A 23,434-nucleotide genomic window follows, 5' to 3' on the forward strand; every position below is an offset into this window, starting at 1 on the left:
GTTATTTGAAAGCAAGTGTGATCTTTTTAAAAAAATCATTTTATTATGGGCTCATACAACTCTTATCACAATCCATACATACATCAATTGTGTAAAGCACATTTGTACATTCATTTGCCCTCATCATTCTCAAAACATTTTCTCTCCATCTAAGCCCCTGGTATCAGCTCCTCATTTTCCCCTCCCTCCCCACTCACCCCTCTCTCATGAATCCTTGATAATTTATAAATTATTATTTTGTCTTACCTTGCCCTGACGTCTCCCTTCACCTACTTTTCTGTTGTCTGTCCCCTAGGGAGGAGGTCACATGTAGATCCTTGTAATCGGTTCCCCCTTTCCAACCCACCCTCCCTCCACCCTCCCAGTGTCGCCACTCACACCACTGGTCCTGAAGTGATCATCTTCCCTGGATTCCCTGTGTTTCCAGTTCCTATCTGTACCAGTTTACATACTCTGGTCTAGCCGTATTTGTAAGGTAGAATTGGGATCATGATAGTGGGGGAGGCGGAAGTATTTAGGAACTAGAAGAAAGTTGTATGTTTCATCGTTGCTACGTCGCATCCTGACTGGTTCGCCTCCTCCCCTAGACCCTTCTGTTAGGGGATGTCCAGTGGCATACAAATGGGCTTTGGATCTCCACTCCGCACTCCCCCCTCCCCATTCACTATGATATGATTTTTTTTTTGTTCTGATGATGCCCGATACCTGATCCCTTCAACACCTCGTGATCGCACAGGCTGGTGTGCTTCTTGAATGTGGGCTTTGTTGCTTCTGAGCCAAATGGCCGCTTGTTTACCCTCAAGCCTTTAAGACCCCAGATGCTATATCTTTTGATAGCTGGGTACCATCAGCTTTCTTCACCACATTTGCTTTTTCACCCGCTTTGTCTTCTGCGGTTGTGTCGGGAAGGTGAGCATCATAGAATGCCAATGTAATAGAAGAAAGTATTCTTGTATTGAGGGAGTACTTGAGTTGAGGCCCAATGTCCTTCTGCTACCTTAATACTAAACCTATAATATATGCACATAGATCTGTTCCCCCATCCTCATATATAAATATATTTGCGTATGTACATGCCTTTATTTAGACCTCTATAAATGCCCTTTGCCTCCTAGCAGTTTCCTCTATTTCCTTTGATTTTTCTCTTGTCCCATTATCATGCTCAGTCCTCATTTGGGTTTTAATAATTCCTCTTGGTTACATTACCCTTGATCATGCCCTACCAAGCCTCCTACACCCTTCTCACCACCGATTTGGATCACTTGTTATTCCCTTGTCCCTGGGTTTGTTAACACCACTACCTCTCCCCCCACCTCCTCCTCTCCCATTTCTCGCCCCCCCCCACCGCCCCCGCCAAACTGTTGGTTCCATTGTTTTCTCCTGCAGATTGTTAATCCAGCCTATCTTATTTAGAGAGACCTGCAGAGATAATAACATGTACAAAACAAGACAGAGCAATACCAAGCAACAACATAAAACAAAATGCAACAAGAAAGAAAAGCTTGTAGTTAGTTCAAGGACTGTTTGTTGGCCTTTAGGAGTGTTTTCCAGTCAAGTCTGGAAAACACAATGCCCTGGCCCTAAAGTCAGCCTTCAGCATTCCCTGGGGACCTCGCCACTCCATTCCCTTGCAGTTCTGTGCACCCCCTTAGTGTTTTGCCGCGGTTTGGCGGATTCTGGTTGGGCGCAATTCCCACACTGAGTCTCCGGTGTTGTCCCCTGTAGGGCTATGGATCAGTGTGGGACATTGTGTTAGACAGGGTTCTTTACAGAGATAAAACCAGATTGCTGATAATTTTATATATATATATATATATATCTGTATTTATATGTCTCATAGTGGGGCCGGCAATGTGGTCCTCTCTGGACTGGCTGCTCTGAGCGGGAACATCGTCCTCAAGGCCTGGTGGGCCAGGATGTGCTCCACTCTCTCCTTCTCTCGCTTTATCTGCTCCCATGTACTCCAATCAGCTATGTCCCTCTCCCGGAGCTACAGATTCAATGCCGTCCTTGGAAATAAATTCTTCCCGGGGGTTAAGGTGGGGGGGCAGGTGTCCAGGAAGTAGTTGGGATTGGGGTTGGCCCTTAGACCTCTCCACTGGTTCCCTACTCCATGCCTGCCTGTTGCATTCACATCTTGGAGGCACGTGTGATCTTTTTTCTTGTTCTGTGTTTAAGCTTTGTTGGGCAAGATCAGAACAGTACTTATCTAGGGTTAATTTTCTCCACTCTTGAGGCATGATACTACATGAATCATCAAGATTTCCTCTGCTTCATAGCAACACAGACTATGTTATGCCAAGTGAGTGCTGGCAGTGCTAAACTCTAACTCTGGGGTGTTTCCTTAATCTCAGCAATTCCTTGCACTGATTAGTGCTTAGCTGACCACACATGGGAACCTTGTGCAGATGCAGGGGCTTCATTGTACAGCTCTCTTCTCCAGTTATCTGCACAGGGATGGTAACCATCTTGTACCCTTGACTTCACTCAGGGCAAGCGCTGTGCTGTATATGTGTGGAGAAACTTTCTCTAGGCTGAAAGCTAGGGCAGCTCACTATTTTTGCTTCCTGTGTCAGAGGATCCAATGTCTTTATATTTTGACTTTATTTTTTTAAGTTGTGTAATCTGAAAGCATTCATCTATTTTTGTTTTAATAAAATATTTCACATATGACTCAGTGAATTGGCAATAAGACTTAATGTAGCTTATATAAAGAAAATTTATTATTGTGTTTGTTAGCCAGAAGTTTGGTCAGGTGTCATGTATTTTAGGATGTTTGTAGGATGGAATACAATAAAATACTTTGTAAGAGATCCACTGCTTTTTTTTAATGTAATGTACTTTTATAGAATATTTTAATTGATAACTGCTATTAAAACTTAAGTAAATGCACAAGTAAAGACATTTTCAATTATTTGGATATATTTGTAAATAGCTATTTTGTTCTGCTGTTTGAAGAGTTGAAACTTTAAAAAATAACTGTTAAACTTTACAGGCATATTAATGAAGATAAGAGAAAAACAGAAGCCAGAAAACAAATATTTGATGTTTTTTATGAAGTCGATGGATGCCCGGTAAGGACTCTTTCCTGACAGTGGTCAATGAATTGTAAACTATTTTAATTTTTCTCCTTCCTGAGTTTTCTTTTAAATTATAGCTTTGTTTACCCTGATCTCTTTTATTAATCTTTTGTTACAATTTTCAATCTGTGCAGGCTAATCTTTTATCCTCTCATCGAAGCTTAGTGCAGCGAGTTGAAACAGTTTCCCTCAGCGATCACCCTTGCGACAGAGGCGAGCCGGTGACTCTCTTCCTCTTCAATGACTGCCTGGAGGTAAAGGTGTCCTGATTGGTGGGGCTTCCCTTGAATATTGAAACCAAGCTTTGATTGAAGTAGACGTTTCCAGTCAACTTAGTCTTAAATTTTAAAATTGAGAGCAATTCTTTATTTAGTACTGTTAATAGAATTATTTCAAATCGTCTAGTGTTTAGAAATATGATAAATTCCCAGGGAAAATTTCTGCGGTGGATAGTTAGTCTCTTTTCATGAAATCAATGCATCTGTAAAATTGGAGGGCGGGGGGACTTCTTGTGTATCGATTCAAGATTTACAAAGTAATTTGAGTGCTGCTTATTGGAATGTAAGTAGATTTTTCCAGCAAAGATGAAATGAGTAGTTTGTTGAGTTGGGAGATAAGTTGATCAGTTATATCCTGAATGCCTTTATGATTCCATAAGTGTCTGTGTCTGGGGGTTTACTGGGTTAACCATGGCCTGTTCATGGCGACGTTGGCAGTTGAACCCCCTAAGCTGCTCATGTGAGAAAGAGGTGACTGTCTTCTCTAGGAATCCTCGAGGAGCCACTTACCCTGTCCGCATAGTTATGGAAACCAGTGAACACCAGGGTAGTGAGTGGGTATAGGGGTTTGCTCTTAGATTCTGAATCAGATTCTGAATCAGTGTTTGGCATAAATGAATGGTAAGCATACTGCTCAGTGGTTATAATTCTAAAATTGTTATTTCTACAAGTGAGTACTTTTTCTCCCTTGATTTATACCTAAGGGTATAATGAATTGTGTTTGCATGCTTCAATTTTTGTTCTTTTAATTGTATCTTTTTAAAATGAGATAGGCTAGTAAGGGATAGAAAAGTAGACATTTTCCTTTGTGTCAGAAAGAAAAATGTTCCTTCTGCTAAAGCACATTAAGAATAAGAATCATTGAATATTTCTGTTGTCAAAGTAATTCGATGGGGTTCCTTTTTCTTTAAAGTCTATACCTCTTATACTTTAATTTGTTTTGAAATCCGGTTTTCTTTTCATTATTTTAATTAAATACATTTATTGGGGGCTCTTACATCTCTTACCACAATCCGTACATTCATCCATTGTGTCAGGTACATTTGTTGCCATCAGAAATGCTGTTTTCTTATATCATGTACATTACTATTTAAAGTTTAGAACAAGAAAGGGAATTTTAGCAAACAAGTCATGTAGAGCAATTACAGATAAAATAAAGTCTCATAAAATTTTTACTTATGTTAAATGTTAAGGTGAGCTTAATGTAAAAGTGATATTTTTATTTGGCCACTAATGCCACAGAAAGCAAAAAAGTACACCTGGTCCATCTTCTACATGTCCAAGTGTGGTATGTAATAGCCCAGCCTCGCATGCCCTTTGCTCTCTTGACCCCAGGGACTTCTTGTCATTGATCTTGTGACTTAGGAGACTCCTGACGCCGGGACCCTTTCATACAGTTCCTCATGTGGTGGTGACCCCTCAACCACACAATTATTTTTGTTACTACTTCATAACTGTTATTATTTTTGTTACTACCTCATAACTGTTACATACTTCATAACATTTTGCTACTGTAATGAATCAGGCAACCCCTGAGAAAGGGTTGTTTTGACCCCCAGCGGGGTCACAACCCACAGGTTGAGAACCACTATGTTAACAGGGTCATACTGCTCTGTTGGTTTTTTTCAGCTATTATCAGGAAGCATGCTACCAGTGCCACGGTGCTTTTGGGTGGGTCTGAACTCTCAGCCTTGTGTTTACCAGCTGAGCTTAAGCTGTTTGCCACCCAGGGACCTTTGGTTCCAGGAATTTTGGGTTCTGCTCTCGTTGCCTCCCAGTGTCTGCATCGCATCAGCTGAAATGACCGTTTCTAACATAGTAAATTTGGACTCAACACTAAATTCTAAACTTTATTCTTAACTTTTGTGTTTAAGAACTCCCCAAATTGTATGCATAATAGTTTACCAAAATGAAACAAATTTGTCTATAAAAATATAGGTTCCTTTTGAATAATATGTTTTATTTCTATTTACTAGTATTCTGTATTAGGATAGTAAAAGATAGACAAGAAAATGAGGGACAATAGTTTTCATTGTTTTCCTTTTGAAAGTAAAATCATTTCAATATTTTACCTAGGAAAAATGGCTTGTTTTATTTCACATTTGATTCTGACTTACAGAACCCGTTTGTTTGCCCTTCACCCGTTCGTACAGTATGCTCTGCGGCGTTGATGGGATCTGCAGTATGACAGTTCGCTTGCCCCTTGCTCTCTTTCCTGCTCCCTTCTTCCTTTTCTTGGCAATTTCTCACCCCGTCGAACTGTGCTATTGCTCCCTTTACAGGCCTGTCTGTTGTTCGCCAAATTAAGTGAGAGGTATATTTAAATATTGCAATGCAAATCATTTATTAAATGGAAAAGTCTTAGTGCTTATTTTCACGACATGTAGACGAACTTGTAGTACTTGATGTAAGACAGCACACATTTGTGTTATATCTCTTCCCTAACGTGAATATGACCTTGGCGCAGTTATTAAGTGCTTGGCTGCTCACCAGAGGGTTCTGGTTTGAATCGCTGTGTGGGGAAATGAGACAATCTGTATCTAAACATTAAAGCCCTGGGAACCCGCTGGGGGCAGTCCTGCTGTCTGCTCAAGGGCTGCGGAGAGTTGGAGGAAACTTTCTGGCAGTCGGTGGCTTTTGTGTTGTCGTCGTGTGGGGCAATGGCTGTGGTCTCTTCTCGCTAGTCTTGTGTGAACTCCGTATGCATTTATAGAACACCCCTTCAAAGGAAATCATGAACCGCAGCGTCCATTCTGATTTTGTTTCTCTTTTTAGTGTAGCTTGCCCATCTCTTCCTTTTATGAAGTCACAGCTTATTTTAACACAGTGCCTGGAACTTTACTTACGTGTATTTAATGTTCTGTGTAGTTACCGCAGTGTTCCCTCCTTCATAGCATGCAGAGCGCATGGGAGACAGAAGAATTTCTGTCTAACTTCCTCCTCTCTCACCAGGCAGTGCCTTGGCCCACCCCGGGGCATGGGTTCTCCTCTGACACCGAAGTCCCTGGTCTTTGTGTCCAAGGTAGAGATGCCAGAGCAGCTCTGCTTCTTCTCGTGACATCAGGCCTGAGGTCAAGATTGCCTCACCCTTCGATTCCATCGGTCTTCTCCCAGTTTCACCTCTAGCGACTTTCACGTCCCACCTCCCTCCGCTGGTCACCTTTCTGCCTTTTGAGCTCCTCTTACATACACACGACACATCTGGTACCCAAGTATCTTGTCACGTCATGACTGCTTCTGATCACATGACAGCCCTGCAATGAGCAGTACTCACCTGCGCTGCACACAGATTTATGCAAGCAGTGCCGTTTTGTGTTAGAATGTGGTCTGAAATTGCTGTTCGTGTCACTGGCAGCGCGTTTCTTTCTTTCTCTCATCAGATAGCAAAGAAGCGACACAAGGTTATTGGCACGTTTTGGAGTCCTCATGGTCACACCCGACCCCCAACTTCGCTGAAGCATATTCATTTAATGCCCCTTTTTCAAATTAAGAAGGTGCTGGATATAAGAGAGACAGAAGGTATGTTCCTTAAGAAACTATTGGTTATATAAAATAATTTCTATTCATTTGGAGTTTGATTTATTCCCTTCATAGTTTTTAGTTTGCTGTTTCAAAACTATCTTGAAATAGAGTTGATCAGTTCGGGCAAAGTAATTGTCCTAATATTTTTGTCCAGCATTTCTCTCTAGGCACAAGCTTGAACTTGAATTTTCCGAATGAAGGTGCTGTCAACATGCATGCACCTCGTTCCCTTAAGGGACAAAGAGCTTATAAATAGTTTCATGTCAAAATAGTGCCCTAGTGTAGTCCTTCACCCCAAATTATTTTTATTCCCTCAAGATGCTAAAGAATGTCTTTTTTTTAAAGAATGTTTTTATCTGCACTTTCTAAATTATTCCAATGTTACATTGTTAAATACAGTTCATACAATTGATATATTGAAAATGTAGATCAGGAAATAGGGGTATGTGAGATAAATGAACCCAGAATAACAGTGGTACACTTGGCATGGGATCAAACATACATTAAGGAAAATATTGTTTATTTTGTTGTGTTGGGAGGCATTCCTGAAAGCCTGAAATAGCCATATTCCTAGCAAAACAGTATCATCTTTTCATTATTCAAGTATGTGTATATATGGCCAAAATTTGCATAATAAGTATATATTTCTACAATGAAAAGTGATTCCATTATTAGATCTCATCCACTAATGATTAACTGCTTTGAATTCATGAGAAATACTTAAAGGAAACGTGAACATCAATTTATACTACTTTCTACATGATTGTGAAATAAATCCTGGATTTAGTAATGGCCACATTAATGCTTTTGTTGAAGTCATCTACAGTAGGAGTTTAACTATTGAAGACTCTTGACTCTTGTTAAAATAGCTTTTGTTTTAGCACCTGGATCACAATTCAGTCTATAACAAAACTTTAGTGTTTGGGTATTTTGTTTCTTTAAATTTACGTCGATTGAACTATTGAATTAAAATAATTTAAACATCAAACTCAAGAATTCTAAGATGTATTATAATCAACTATTTTCTTTACTTAAAATCCATTATAGACAATATTAAATGTCATGGAACGAACATACTGCTTCCATCTTGTCATTAAGTTCTTGTTGATTTCTTACATGGTGCTAGTAACTATTACCATTGTTTCTAATGCCCCAACTTAATATGTTAATTCTTGTCTAACTGACAAGAGGGAGAGTAGACAGGCTGGACACATGTCATTAGAATTTTGTTATGCTGAGGGAATGAAACTTGCATTAATCTCTCCTTCTCAAAGTAGCAGTGCTTTTTACTGGTTCTGCTTCTTCTGGAAACCCTAGATTGCCGGAATGCTTTTGCCCTGCTTGTGCGGCCACCGACTGAGCAGGCAAACGTGCTGCTGAGCTTCCAGCTGACGTCAGAGGAGCTCCCCAAGGAAAGCTGGCTGAAGATGTTGTGTCGACACGTAGCCAACACCATTTGTAAAGCCGACGCAGTAAGTTACGAAGTCAGCAGGAACATGAAAGACTAAATGGTGTCATAGTGCATTCAAACTAAATTTCTAATAACTTGGTGTTTACGAGGATAGGAGAGTAGTTGTTTTGTGTTCTTGGGTTACAGATAGGTCCTTATGTCCTGACAGCTCCTGGATGTGACCCTAATTTTATGAACTTTGGGGACTTGTAATGTAGACTAAGATTTTCATTGGTTCTCTTCGTCATGACTGTTTTTAAGGATTTTGTTCTCTTTTATTAAATTAAGTTGCTTTATCGCTGCAAGCTGGGATCCGACCAATACATTTTTTACACTCCAACTCCTTAAGATTAAATGCCATTAGGGTATATAATTATCATTATATTATAGAGATTACAGTAAAGATAGTTGAGGAAAATCAAATACTGAAGTTAAATCAGTGGCTGGAAATCAGGTACTTATTAGGAGTTCTTAGATAATATATAGGTCTTTACAAAGATAATTTGATTTTTTTATCCCCATATATGAGAAAGAGACGTGTTAGATAGACAATAGATCCCATTCTCTTTGTTCAAATGATTTAGATTTAAGAGAATTTATTACTCTACCTGGTGATATACATACTAGTGGCTGTAACTGAGATACCGGGTATTCCTATGGGATCGAAACATTTTATCATAGTCTGACCTTGAACGACACTGAGAGAGAACTCTTGTGGTTTTAAAAGTAGGCAATGCTTGATTAAAACTCTTAAGAAAAAAAACTCTTTTAAGTGCTTATAACAAAAAACAATCTTTTTGTTTGTTTTACAATTTTTATGGGCAAGGAATTTTAAAAAATGCCTAAATCAATAAAAAAATTTTTTCATGTCTAGGTCAGCATAGATAAAATAGGCTTCTCTGCAGTATAATGACTCCCTTTACAGATTTTACCCTGCATTTGTGGGGTTTCAGACTAGCTGGCTTTTGCATGCCTTTTCAAATTATAACTTTAATTATAGAAAGTAAAGAGTGGAAGGCTTTCTTTAAAACATACTTTATTAAGTTACTAGCCATATAGTGACAATAATCCTAAAAGTCAAATATGAATGACTAATAAGGAATTTCATAAAGTAAAAAAAAACACATTATTAGCCACATGGTGGCAGCAAACATTTGCCTATGCCAAACTGCCTTAAACCACAAATTCTTTCAAGTTGTTAAAAATCAGATATCCAGTGATTGCAGTTGAGTCTTTTTGTGCATTAAAATTCTACACATTGTAAATTTTAAAAAAAGTCCTGAGTCATTATTTTATTTTTGATAAAATGTTTCCAAATATTCTAGAAATATGAGGGGTCTTCAAAAGTCTATGTAACAATTCCATTATCTCTTAATTCTATTCTTTACACAATCTTAAAAATATTTTAAACATTTTTATTAACATCTAATTCATGTACCATGTAATTCAATGGTTTAGACATATTAAAAAGAGTTGAGCAATCACCACTGCCATCAATTTTAGAACATTTTCTTCATTTTTGTATTCATTATTATTCGCTCTTCATTTTTCCCATTCTTTCCTGCCATAAGTTTAAAAAATTATTAATCTAGTTACTTTTTCTATAGATTTTTATATCCTGGATTTCATATAAAGAAAAACATACCCCTCCAATCCATCTAACAATAACAAAATTAAAAAAACAAAGGCTCAATCTTAAAGAAAACAGAAAATATTAAAGACCAGAACACATTTAAAATGTGTACTTCGATGACTCCTTGTTTTCAGATTACTCTTTAATACCTCAGACATTGTTCTTTCTGATAGCTGGGACAATTTGAACTAGTGAATGTAAGCAACCCTAGCACTGCCCACACTCCTGTGCTTATTTGGATAGTTTAATCTGTTGTTCCAGAGTTGATTCTGATTTATTGACCTTGTGCTACACAGAAGTACTGCCACAGAATTTTTCTCTGCTATGAGTTGGAATTAACCTGAATCCACCCAACAATAACAATCTTTTTTAAAAAATCATTTTATTGAGGGCTCGTACAATTCTTATCACAATCCATACTTATATCCATTGTGTCAAGCACATATGTACATTTGTTGCCATCATCATTCTCAAAACATTTGCCTTCTATTTGAGCCCTTAATATCGGCTGTTCATTCCCCCTCCTCCCCCCAGCCCCTCCCACTTCCTTCATGAACCCTTCATTCATAAATTATTATTTTGTCATATCTTACACTGTCCAACGCCCCCCCCCCACCCTCTTCTCTGCTGTCCATCCAGCAGGGAGGAGGCCATATGTAGATTCTTGTCTGATGGGGTACTATGCTCTGGCCCCAGAGTCTATCCTTTGTACTCCTTCAGGGGCTCCCTGCTCTGCTCCCACGGTTGCTCTGCTGCATGCTCTTAGTGGTTTGCCTTGGTGTCACAGGGTCAGTCTGGGCCAGCCCCGACCTTGAGTCTCCAGTGCTGTCCCCCTTAGGGCCCTGGGCCATCAAGGGACGGCGTGTCTTGTAGTGGGATCAGCCATGTTGTCCACTCTGTGCATTGGCTGTTCAGAGCGGGGATATCATCCTCCAGGCCTGGTGGGCCAGGATGTGCTCCACTCTCTCTTCCTCCTCCTTTTTCATTTGCTCCCAGAAATAGCAATCTTAAGGGAAGCAGCTCACCAAGCCTTTTTTAAGTGAAGCTACTGGGTAGGTTAGAATTGTTAGCATATGGGCTTAGTAGCAGATCACAAACTGCCTGTGTTATCCAGGTATCTTTTTGTACGGTTTATAAATACCTATAAGAATATTTTCTCTTTGATAAGAGTGGTCATTAAGTTGAGCTGCTAACTGCAAGGTCAGCAAAAAAACAAAACAAAACCCCATCAACTGCTCCTGGAAGATAGATGAGACTTCCTACTCATAAGAGAATCACAATCTTTACCAGTATCACAAGCTGAGGATCCACATGGGCAGTTTTACCCTGTCCTAATGGTGGTGACTTTGTTTTTAGTTTATTGTCACTGTGCCCCCGCTTGTCTGTCACGCTTGGCTTATGCGGCGTTCTCCTGATGCTGGAAGCTATGTCATTGCCATTTAAAATGCCAGCAGAGTCACCCAGAGTCAACCGGCTTCAACAGAGCTTGCAGACTGAGAACAGACTATGAAGAAAGAATAGGTTTTCCACTTTGGAGGAATTAGCCACTGGCAACAGAACATTGTTCGCTACTGTAAACATCATGAATAGCTGAATGTTGTCAGAGATGGTTCCAGAGGATAAGTCCCTCAGGTTGTAAGACACCCAAAATATGACTGAAGAAGGAATTGTCTTCTCTAAGTAGAGGTGACCAAAGTGACATAGACCGAGCAATGTCCTTTTCCAGAGATTACTCTCTCCTGATAACAGGCACTTCGGACCTGTTCTCAAGAGAGACCATCCCTCCAAAAGGACATCAGGCTTGATGAAGTAGATAGATAGCAAGCACGAGGAAGACATCTAAATGGACTGACAAAGTGGCCGCAACAATGGGTCCAAGCATCATCATCAAGCAGGACCAGGCAGTGTTCTTTAATTATCTTTTAAGATTATGAAACAAAAAGGAGTCAGAAGGAGCCAAATCATGACTGTAAGGATGAATCCTATTGGTTTCCCTTGAGCTTCACAAAATCCCCCTTGTTTGATAAAAGGAATATATGGGAGCACTGTTGTGGTGAAAGACTAGTGAAATCTTCTCAGGTATTTTTCTGCTAAAGCTTTGGCTCACCTTCTCCAAACACAGTTGTTAACTGTTTTCTGGCCCTCTCCAAAGCCAGTAAGTAAAATCCCGTGAACACCCCCAAAGTGATCGGCATGACTTCTGGTCTTGACTCTCTGGGTCCAGTTTTGCTCTGACTGGACCACTTTGTTTACATTACATTTTGCCTTCAGCTCACAGGTAAAGCCTCGTTTCCTATTCTGTTACAGCTTTTCAAAGAAATGGTTTAGGATCTTGACCCAACTTGTGTAAAATTTTCATCGAAAGCTTTTCTCGTAGCTGATCTAGGCAGGACAGTTTTGTCCCCATTGTGCAGAAGCTTGATCAACTTTTCAATCAGAATTGTGTAAGCAGAACAAATTGAGATGTCTATGGTGTATAGTTCACTGTATGCATTTTTCAATGAATATTTTGGAGACTTGGGGTATGGGAAGAATTCATACTCAGATAGTAGTATTTTAGACAAAATATATATTCCCACTGTTATTGAGTCAATTTCAACTTTTGGACAGGGCAGAAATGCCTTAGGGTTCCTGAGAGAAAATCTGTAAGGAGCAGAGTGCTGCATCTTCCTCCCAGCAGCAGCTAGTGGGTTGCATTCCCTGATGATTAATCCAGGGTGCCACCAGGCTTCCTTAGAATGCACAGGAACTTGTTACTGTAACAGTAACTTATGGGTACTGCTAAGCTGGCCAAATCACATTTAATTCCCCCTCCCTTTTCCCACTAGTCAGAATTCATTTAAATTTATGGGATATGGAATATTGGTTTAGCTCATCCCCATGTTGTTATTTTGTAAACAGGAAAGCAATGTAAATCTCTAAGCTAAAACGTGATTACAGAATTTGAGATTCTATTTAGCATCTGGGATTTTGAAGGCCATAGTTTGGGACAGATTAGGAAAAAAACCTGACAACTTAAGATGTCAGAAATGTTAGGAAATTTTTGTGAATTGACACCCATTAATAGGTCTCAAGTATCTGCGTTGATAAGCACCTTTTCCTAGCCCATGTATGCAAGTTTCCTTTGTCCCATTTAGTTGTTTTTTTTTTTTCCCGATAACACAAAGAAATCCGAAGACTATTTTCCTTCATTTGCAGAACTGTTAAAGAGGCATCCGATTATGCCCTGGACCGTCAGAGTAGCATCGCCAAGTTCTTTTGCTGGGAACTATACTGTACCTTATTTATACTTCATATGAACTGTGCACTTAACATGTTATTCCTGCTTTTACTGTGTGTTACACTAATTGAGGTTTTGCATATTATTTGGTAGGATTTGCTAGGTTAACTTTTGGTCTGTGAATGCTCGAGATTTTTTTCTCATATGAATTAAGAATAATTGTCTCTTTGTTTTAAGCTGTTTTCAGCGTACAGGGGATTTTTATAGGAATGCTCTAATTTCAGATATTTGAGGATACCTGTGTCTTTTGACAGCATCCTTGGTGATGCATCAGTTATAAAGTGCTTGCTTGTTAATAAAGATCAACATTTTTATTCCATTAGCTACTCTGTGGGAGACCGATGTCTATAAATATTCCTATCTTGGAAACCTTCTTATACTAGAGGGTTGCTATGAGTTGGAATCAACTCAGTGGCAAAAAGGATTTTAAAATTTCTAATGGGGAGATTATTAATTTAAATCTTAATCTAAGTAAACACTCAGATTTATCTTCAGGACTGATTTTAAGTTCATGTGTTAGGGGCTAGTGGAAGAATTGCTGCTCCTACCACGCTTGTTTTATGCTTGAGATACTTTGAACAAATATATCATAAAATGTTTATGGAAATAAGTTAATATGTTATTTAAAGTTAGCTGGGGTTAATAAGTCAACTTCTTAAAAAAAATTTTGTTTTAATTTTACAACAGACAAGGAATCCAAGAATATTTTAGGAGGGAGGATGAGAACCATCAGTGAGAAATGAGTATAAAAAGAAACATAGTTTTACTGAAGAGAAGTGATCCCTAGTTAAAATATTGCCTATCATCAGTCCTAATTGCCTTTATTTAGGTAGTACTGAAGGAAGTATTTGATCTTTATATCTTATTTTCTTAGCAGCCACTAGTGAATTTTCTAGATGTTTACTTTAGTCGTTCTGAACTCAGGGCCTTCTGAAAATGTAAAAGATCCCATAACTATCTTTCTATAACTCTCCTTTCCTTCTCAGAGTAAAAGCTTGAGGCTGTCTCTTTTCATTTCACCAGTAGTTATTCTCTGCCCACTAGTAGTTGGGTAGCCGTGGAACAGCCGGATGCCCCTCTCTGTATTAGCAGTGCTTAAGGGACCTGCATTATAAAGAGCTTTCACCAAAATTAAATGTAATAGGAGTTTAGTTTCATCATTTTATATCTAAATGTTTTTCCTCCAAAGGATAAGTTAATGTTATCAATATTTAATTTTATTTCCAAGCTGTGATTTTAACCCCACATTAGCCTACAGGGAAAAAAGAAACAAATATACTGCAATAAAATAAAGGAAAATTTTAAGAGTTTGTAGAATAATTCCAGTATCTCTGAGTTCCATTTTCCACATAGTAGTACATTTTGAAGTCCTGTTCTTTAATCTCATAAGCTTGCCCTTCACAGGGCACCAATATTTATACTTTCTTAGGTCTTTTCCCAGAAATATAAACATAGGCTTGAAGGTTTCTTTTAAAAATGTGCATTCTTTACTGGATTTATATATTATTTTCTACTTATAATGTTTTATAAATGGAATAGCTTCTGTTTCTAAGTTTTTTATATATAGCCAAATAATTAAATAATATATATGCTAATTTTATAACTTCACTCACTCACTGCCATCCAGGTGACCCCCCAGTGGGTTTCCGAGACTACAACTGTTGACGGGAGTGGAAAGCCTCAGCTTTCTCCTGCGGAGTGGCTGGTGGTCACGTTAATGTCTTTAATTTCTCTTATTTCTAATAATTTTTCCATTGCTTTCCATTTTTTAAAATGTCAAAATTGACCACAGCAGAATGATCAAAACATTTGTAGTGCAAAACTAAAACAATGAAAGAGAAATTATTGAACTTGTTAAAAACACTCCTTTTCTGAATTTGCTATCATTACCCAGAACTTAAAATCTTTCTATCAAATAATAGATTTTCAATAAATATTTTTTATTGTGTATGTGCATGCTTATGAAATGTTAGCACTGTAGTCAAAACAGTGAATTTTAGCTTGTTTTGTCATATGTTCAGTAATGTAGGCTGTGTCAGCCCTCCATCCTGGAAGGTAGGAAATCTCCATAAGGCCAGTCCTTGCAGCGTGTGTAGATGGACAGACAAGGAGATTCAATAGGCAGAGCTGAAATCTCAGTCCTAAGTGCTTTATTTCTCCGAGTTTGACAAGAGATGCCAACTGCTCAACTATTTTGCCTAGATCAGCACAAAGATGTCAATCTGTGATTGATTAATTTGCCAGTTTATTGAAGTCCCTGTAAAGTCATATATGGAATGATTCTAAAGAGAAAAAACAGTAATAGGTAAGAAAGCTTAGAAAATAGTACTTTATAAGATATTCAATTGTATATTTAAAGTTGTTGAGATCAGCTTATATGAGGGGGCTTCCAAATATTTGTGGAAAAATTTAATTATCCTGCCTTCTTTTTTTCTAACACTGAAGCTCTCCCATATTTCACTGAATAAACAGCATGCAGTTAGAGGAGAGTGGAAAGCTGGATGGTTTTGAAAGAAGTACTTTTTGCATGATATGTAGAGCTATAGTAAATTCAATAAGATTAATAATGTATGCTGCTAAGACATTTGGTTACTATTTTTTAAAACTTATGTGTAGATCCTCACTTTATATCCAAATAAGTTATTTATTAGAGGTTCATGTGGAAAATGAAACCATTTGAAAATCCTATACGAAATGATGACGTCTGAGTTGAATAGAAAATTTCAAAGGGCAGCTTGAAAACACAAAGTGAAATGTTATAATGAAATATGCAAAAACCTAGAGTTAGCAAATCAAAAGGCAAGCAGTCGTTTAGCTTATCTTAAACAGAAAGAGCTGAAGGAGAAATTCAACTCTGAAGTTGCAATATTGAAAGATTCTATCGGCAAACTATTGAATGGTGCAGGAAATTCATCAAAAGAAGGTGGGAAAATTATGCAGAGTCACTGTACTGAAAGGGACTAGTCAACACGCCACCATTTCAGCAGGGAGCATATGAATAAGAACCTCTGGTACTAAAGAAAGAAGTTCAAGCGGCGCTAAAAGCATTAGCCAAAAGCAAGGCTCCAGGAATTGGTGGAATACCAACTGAAATGTTTCAACCAGCTGATGAAGCACTTACTGTCTATGTCAGGAAATTAGGGAAACAGCTATGTGGCCAACTGACTGGAAGAGGTGCAGATTTATACCCACTCTGAAGAAAGATGACCCAACACAATGCCCAAGTTGTAGAACCAATGCCCTTGGTTTCAAATGCAGGTGCAGTTTGCTATTGATCGTCCGACAGAAGTTGCAGCAGTGCGTTGACAGGAAGCTGCTGAAGGTTCAGGCTGGACTCAGAAGAGGACAGGAGATAAGGGAGATCATTGCTATGTCAGATGGAGCTTGGCTGAAGCAGAGAATACCAGAAAGATGTCTACTCGTGTTCTCATGTACTAGACAAAGGCATTTAACTGTGCATCATAATAAAATTATGTATAGCTTTGAGAAGACTGAGATTCAGAACAGGCTGATTGTGCTTTTGCCGAAGTTGTATGTGGATTAGTAGTCAGTTGTTCGAACAGAACGAAAGATTTGAAATCAGGAAAGGTGTATGACAGGGTTGTATCCTCTCACCACACTTATTCAGTGTTTGCTGAGCAAATCCTGAGAAGCGGGAAATCTGAAGGAGAACGTGACAGCAGGATCAGAGGAAGGCTCGTTAACAGTCTGCAGTATGCAGACGACACAACCTCGCTCACTGAAAGCAAGGAGGACTTGAAGCTCTTGCCACTGAAGACCAAGGATTGCAGCCATCAGTGTGGATCCCTGCAAGGAATTGTCAAGAAGACCAGAATCCTCACAACTGGCTCAAGAGGTAAAGTCACATCAATGTAAATGGAGGAAGTTGTAAAAGGTTGAAGCTGTCAAAGTTTTTGTCTTGCTTGCTTGAATCCGCAATCAGTGCCCATGGAAGGAACTGTTAAGACACCAACAGATGTGTTGATTAGATAAATCTGAAGCTCAAGACCTTTGTAGAGGATTGAAAAGCAAAGCTGTTATTTTGAGGACTAAGGTGTGCCTGTCCCAAGTCATGTTCTTTACCATTGCTACATATGCATGTGAAAGTTGGACATTGAATAAGGAAGACCAAAGAAGAAGAACTGATGCCTTTGAATTGTGGTGCTGGAGAAGAATATTGAGACTACCTGGGTCTGCTAAAAAGACAAACTGTTCTCTCTTGAAGACAGAGTGCTCCTTAGAAGCAAGTGTGGCGACACACTGCCGTACGTACTTTGGACCTGTTATGAGGAGCGACTAGCCCCTGGAGAAGGCCACCGTGTTCAGTAAAGTAGAGGGAAGACCCTCCAGGCTGCAGATGGACACGGTCACCATGGCTACAGGAGTCAGCTAAGCACAGGAGCAAATGTCAGAATAACATCAACCACATTGAAAGTCTTGAAAAACTGTGCTTATAAATAATTCCATATGTACAAGGGGCTTTCGAAAATTAGTCGGAAAATTCCATCATCTTGAAATTGGTTTTTTTAATGAACTGTTTGAAGCTCCTTTGGGTATAGATATGCAAGAGGGCTTATTTTAGAAACAATTGTGTGTGTGGTTGATATTTATTTTTTAAAGGTATTTGGTTGTTTTTTAAACAGGAGAATCTAATTTATACTGCTGATCCAGAATCCTTTGAAGTCAATACCAAAGATATGGACAGCACCCTGAGTAGAGCATCCAGAGCAATAAAAAAGACGTCCAAAAGGGTGAGATTTCCGTGAAATTATTTAACATTTTTTAAAAAAAAGAATGTTATCGCTAACATCAGTGGAGCATAGGCTATGGCCTCTGTAGAGACAGTAGTTTGAGTTTGTTTTTAGTTGCCAAACATACCTCCCTATCCTTCCAAATTATAGTGATGCTTTTATGAACTGTGCTTCAATAGAAATCGCTTGTTTGTATGTTAGCTCTAACAGTGAATGTGTGCATTTGTCTTAAACATTGCCTGATCGTTGCTTCAGAGGACAGATAGCTAGAGGGAAGTATATAGTCGTCTTCTCATGATCAAGGTCACTTCAAGTTGTTGAGGACTACTTGAGAATATTGCTGGTGATGGGATTTTTACAAAGTAGACCCCAAATTTCAGTGTTCCAAGGGCAATTTGCAGTCATGTTGCCTGTTAGATTTACACATTTTACTGTTGTTTTCTTTCTTGCCCTTTGAGAAAACTTCTTGTACTTTATTCATCTTTGATTCCCTCATTACTTAACATTTGATGTCAAGTAGATACATGTTACATGATGACTCAAACGAACCAAACAAGACTCCTAAGTGGGCTGTGGCAGAATCAGTTAAGAACTCAGATTTCTTCTCTTCTAGGCCAGGTTTTCTTTACATTCCCTTTCTCCTAGATGGACTTCCAGGCTCTCTAAATTCAAGATAGACTAATCTACAATATGTCACATTTTCTTACTGTTTTGTGCCATCTACTAGTTGTAGAAATACTTTTGTGGTTGTATTGTTGGCTCTTCATTTCATACAAACAGTCTTATTAGCAATATTCAGTTGATCTAGGCATAATTAATTTTACTCTTTAAAAATGCAGGTCACAAGAGCATTCTCTTTCTCCAAAACTCCAAAAAGAGCCCTTCGTATGGCTCTGATGACGGCTCACAGCTCCGCGGAGGGAAGAAGCCCTTCCAGCAGTGAGAAGCATGCAGTGAGTCGTCTGGCTAGCACATCATCATTAGCCGTAAGTGACTTTGATTTAATACGCTAAATGACTTCATCAGGTTCAAGAGTTGGCATACACTTTATCTTTTAAAAAATGGAAAGCTTAATGAGGCTCTCAGTGTTTACATTTCTGTTCTCTATTGGAGAAAGGCAACTGAGAAAACCTCGCAGTCAGTGAAACTTTCAGTGTGTTCATTTGTTTGATACAAAATTTTGTCGGGATTTGTGAAATGTTTTAAAATCTCCAAGATGCATATTTCAGTCTGGTGTACTGCTTAAGAAAGCGGTGATCATTCTGTTTATGCAGATTGGCTTCCTGATTAGTCTGTGGTCTCTGTACAATGACATGGACTCTAAATTCTTGTATATGTTTTTAAATGTTTTCTCAACAATTCACATAGTCCCAGTGGGATAATAATTATTCAAAATCCCTGCAGTTCATTGTTACAAAGTATGAGTAATATATCTGTTCTTTATGAAAGTATTAATCTAATCTTACTAAGGATAAGAAAAGTCAGTGACTCACTTTTTAAGATATGTATCCTTGGGTAAGTTTCTTATTCTCTCATCTCCACTTTTGTACTGATTGAAAAATGATTAGTAGTACTTACCCAGAGTGCCTAAACCCTGAGTTACTGGAAAGCATGTGTGAATGAGGTGGTGATGTACTGAGAAGCAGGTTGGGTAGTGGTTGAGAGCCCCTTGAACCAAAGCCTTCAAATCGTGGTTTTGTAATTTGACCAGTTAAATGGTTTCTCTGCTTTAATTTCCCTGTCTATAAAATTAGTGTAAAGTAGTTTTGTAAGAATTAAAAGAATATAACTCTTTAATATGACTGAACTATAGAAGTGTATGATATGCCCATTATATGTCAATAAGATTATTTTTAAAAAGAATTAAATTAGTGAAGGTAAAACCCTTTGAACAATACTGGACACATAGTAAGTCTTCTAGTGTTTTGTGAGTGGTTTATTATAAAAATTTTATTAAGGCGCAAAATACTCCGTAAAAAAATTATCTAAAGGTGAGGTAATATTTGTGGTTCATGTATCCAGAAGTCATGACTAAGTGTATTAGAGTATATTTACATGACTTTTAGGTCAAAGCTAACCTTACCTAATGGGAAGGAAGTTGTACTTAATTGGTAATTTAAGTACATGCAAAGCAATTTGATCAATTAAAAATTAAAATGATAAAATTAGGTAAGCATTCATTTGTAAAAAGTGGATTATAAGGTTTCTAGAGGCCCAATACCATCCCGTGTTTGGTTTCTTCATCTATAATAACTATTGGAAACCTCGTATCAAATGAACGGAAATGGATTTTTAAGAAAAATCTTAGAAGACAAATTTGAATTAGTAATGATTGTATCATTTTAATATAGACATACATAAGAGGTACCTAAAACATCTTGAAGACATTCATGTCTTTTCAGTTGCTTGCTTCTGTTCTAACAGATTATTCATTCTGTTTCCAAAAGCAATGGAATCAGATTTACGAATAAACAACTTTGTGCTCCTCACTCAAACTCTACCGGCAGGCACTTTCAAAACGCCTGCTTTCGATCTAGACGGCATCCTGCCTGCCGGACTAGCGTAAGGAGATTCTAGAAGGAAATATTGATTTATCAAATTTCAGAAAAGGGTCTATTCAAGTCAACTTTGGCATTTATGAAGTTTTAGGAAATAAATACGCCTCGTGAAATTTAATGTTGAGTTTATTAGCGATCTGAAATTTATGTTTCCAACTGAAACACTCACTATATGGGCAGGCAGTTTTCAACTCACAGCTTTTAAAAACGGCTTTAAATTGACAACAGCTTACACGTAATACAGTTATTTTGCATATTCACATAGGTAGGACATTTTTGCAAGGTAATTGCTCTATGTCCTTCAACAATTGCATTAGGAATTTTCTTACTTATGAAAATGATCTTGTTAAATAACAGTCATGAAAATTGGGTTTATCTTCCAAATCTGATGCTTCTTCCCCTTAGATGTGTGTCATTTATATAAAACTAATACTTTTAATCTGATAAATCATAAAATTTTTACCTCAGGAAAATGTAATCTTTTATACCATCTGTTTAAATCATAGCTTTATTAGTACTTAAATGATAATACCTTATTAACCCAGTTTTTAAAACACTTCATTTTACTACTTTGTTGAGAATTTAGAGCCGATTGCTTTTTCAATTAGCCATTTATGCACATTAACATAGAACAGGAACTTTATAAGTCATTTTAGTTTGTATCTTCTCTTGGGTTTTGTCATATTCTTGTGTTTTATTGGTAGAATCATTACAAAGTTCTGATACTAGTAACATTGATGTCATATAGATCAAATTTACTATGTACATTGACATACATAATGTAAAAATGGTCTGGGATTTTATTACTTACAATTTTAGGAAATTCTTTCCCATGAACTGACTTATTTTTTCTCAATTTTGCCTCTTGATTAAGAAGACTCCACCAAGGCTGGTTTCTTCACCTCAAAAAAATGTTCACTAATTTATTACTGTATTTTTATAATCTAAAACATGCAATCATTAATATCACACAGAAGAAAGTATACTAATATCCATTCTGGAAATGTTAATAAGCCTAATATTACGTTAATATTTAGTTACATTGTTTATAGTCATTGTTTTTGTTTTCATAATGTTAAAATAGGCTTTGAATTGTTTTTTGCCTCATTTCACTCCCCTAATTTTAAATTGATTCATTTCTTTAACGGGTTTAGAAGTTCAGATGTCTTTTAATTATTGTGGTAATTTGTAAAATGTAAAAGTGAGTAATATGCTCAACTCGATGCTAATTTTTTAAAGGAAATGTTGGAATGTTTTGTGTTCACAGGGTATTCCATCTCCCTCCCTTGTCAGCCTTCCAGCCTTCTTTGAAAGGAGAAGTCACACTTTAAGTCGATCTACAACTCATTTGATATGACTCTTAAGAAGTTTATATTCTAGAAACTTTAAAATACCTCTTCCTCAACAAGAAACTGACATAAATGGTACTTTTCATTAGCACTTGGCAAAAGTTGGAAAGAAAAGTAAACACTAAACTCTGTGCTATTTGACTTTCTTTTAGTGAAGTAATGTTTGATTTTGATTTAACTTATTTCTTTGCTCGAGTCCCTCCAGTGAACATCAGGGATTTAAGTTACTCACTGGTGTCAGTGTCCCTGCTGTAGCCAGGAGCTTTGATTGGTGGGCACTAGCTACTGCGCTGAGTCCATGTGTATTGTGCTCATGAAAGGATTTTTGGAAGCACCTATTTGTGTATCGCAAGTTGTGCAGATGGTAGATGATATAATACTCAGTGGACTAAAAACCCGCACAGATTTCAGATTAAACAGTAGAGCCTCATTTCACACGTGCTATTTGTATCAGTTCTTTATAGCTCCTTTTGCCTAGTTTATTTTCTTCTCACTTGTTTTCGAGACCTCGCATTTGAATTTGAAAAGCTTTGCTCATGTTAACAAGGGAAACAGTTAAATGTGGTTCTTTTAAAATACTTTATAATTTTAGATAAGGACTGAAAGATGAAATTTTTTTGTATATTTTGCACAAATTATATTGATATCTACTAGTAGCTTTTTCCAAGACAGTGTATTAATGGTGATTTTTAGGCATTAGCAAATCTCAATTTCGTTTGGCGGGTGGTATGTGGAATTTTATTTTGAAGGATAAGTTGTGAAAGTTCTTTATGTCCTCTATGAAATAACTACAGTTTCCATCAATTTCACCACTTTGCAGTAGAAGGCACATATTTGTATGATCAGTTTTGTTTTGTCACCTTATAAATGAATTGTAAAATTGAAGTACATTAATTTGCTGTTGTAAAATATTTTTCAAGCCCTGAAGTTTTTATTCACAATAGTCTTTTTTTCTCTTAGTACAAAATAATTGTTTCTATGAGTAAATGCTTTTTAATTTTTACTGTGTAAGGAGTAGTGCAAAAGTTTAATAGCCATTTAACAATCCTCAATTACCAGTGTTAATGGTTTAGCTGACTATATAAAGTTTTTCTATGTCATATGTATATCACTTGTGAGGATAGGAAATGATCCTTTATTGCTGCATTTTAAAAGCATTTGTATTCATAAGAACTTTGTAAATAAAAAACTCAAGACTTAAAGATACTTTGTGTCATTTTGATTTTTCATACATATATTTTAATAAGCGTCTCTAAACACCTGCATCAACCCCCGATGTGTGCTTGCTTATTTCTTCTCTTCATGTTGTTGAGCCTTTTGTACACCAGTCCACCTGTAGAGTACGGGATCTTACTCTGAAATCTGCTTTGTAGAAGAGAATGGAGAGTGGGGGTGTGTGTTTGTGTGTGGAGATGGATAACATTTGGGTGTATGTGCATGGGTGCACTTTTTCCTGCTAGAAACTATATAGCTGGTATTATTTTAGTCAGGTTGGAAGAGTTACCGCTCCAAAAAGAGGCCTTCCGTAGAGGA

General features: G+C 37.6%; 1 protein-coding gene across 4 annotated transcripts in view; it reads left to right on the forward strand.

Moving 5' to 3' along the window:
* ECT2 (epithelial cell transforming 2) overlaps nt 1-23,097 on the forward strand; it is a 61,985-nt gene extending 38,888 nt beyond the window's left edge. For all 4 annotated transcript variants that reach the window (XM_075556046.1, XM_075556042.1, XM_075556045.1 and 1 more), the window contains 7 exons: nt 2,996-3,074; nt 3,215-3,334; nt 6,739-6,877; nt 8,198-8,352; nt 17,887-17,994; nt 18,834-18,980; nt 21,820-23,097. In XM_075556046.1, coding sequence (XP_075412161.1) covers nt 2,996-3,074; nt 3,215-3,334; nt 6,739-6,877; nt 8,198-8,352; nt 17,887-17,994; nt 18,834-18,980; nt 21,820-21,909 — 838 coding nt within the window. In that variant the 3' untranslated portion in view covers nt 21,910-23,097. The remainder of the gene's footprint in view (nt 1-2,995; nt 3,075-3,214; nt 3,335-6,738; nt 6,878-8,197; nt 8,353-17,886; nt 17,995-18,833; nt 18,981-21,819) is intronic.
* Nucleotides 23,098-23,434: the final 337 nt, after the last annotated feature.

The sequence above is a fragment of the Tenrec ecaudatus genome, chromosome 8, assembly GCF_050624435.1.
Source record: "Tenrec ecaudatus isolate mTenEca1 chromosome 8, mTenEca1.hap1, whole genome shotgun sequence".
In the NCBI taxonomy this organism is placed as follows: Eukaryota; Metazoa; Chordata; class Mammalia; order Afrosoricida; family Tenrecidae; genus Tenrec; species Tenrec ecaudatus.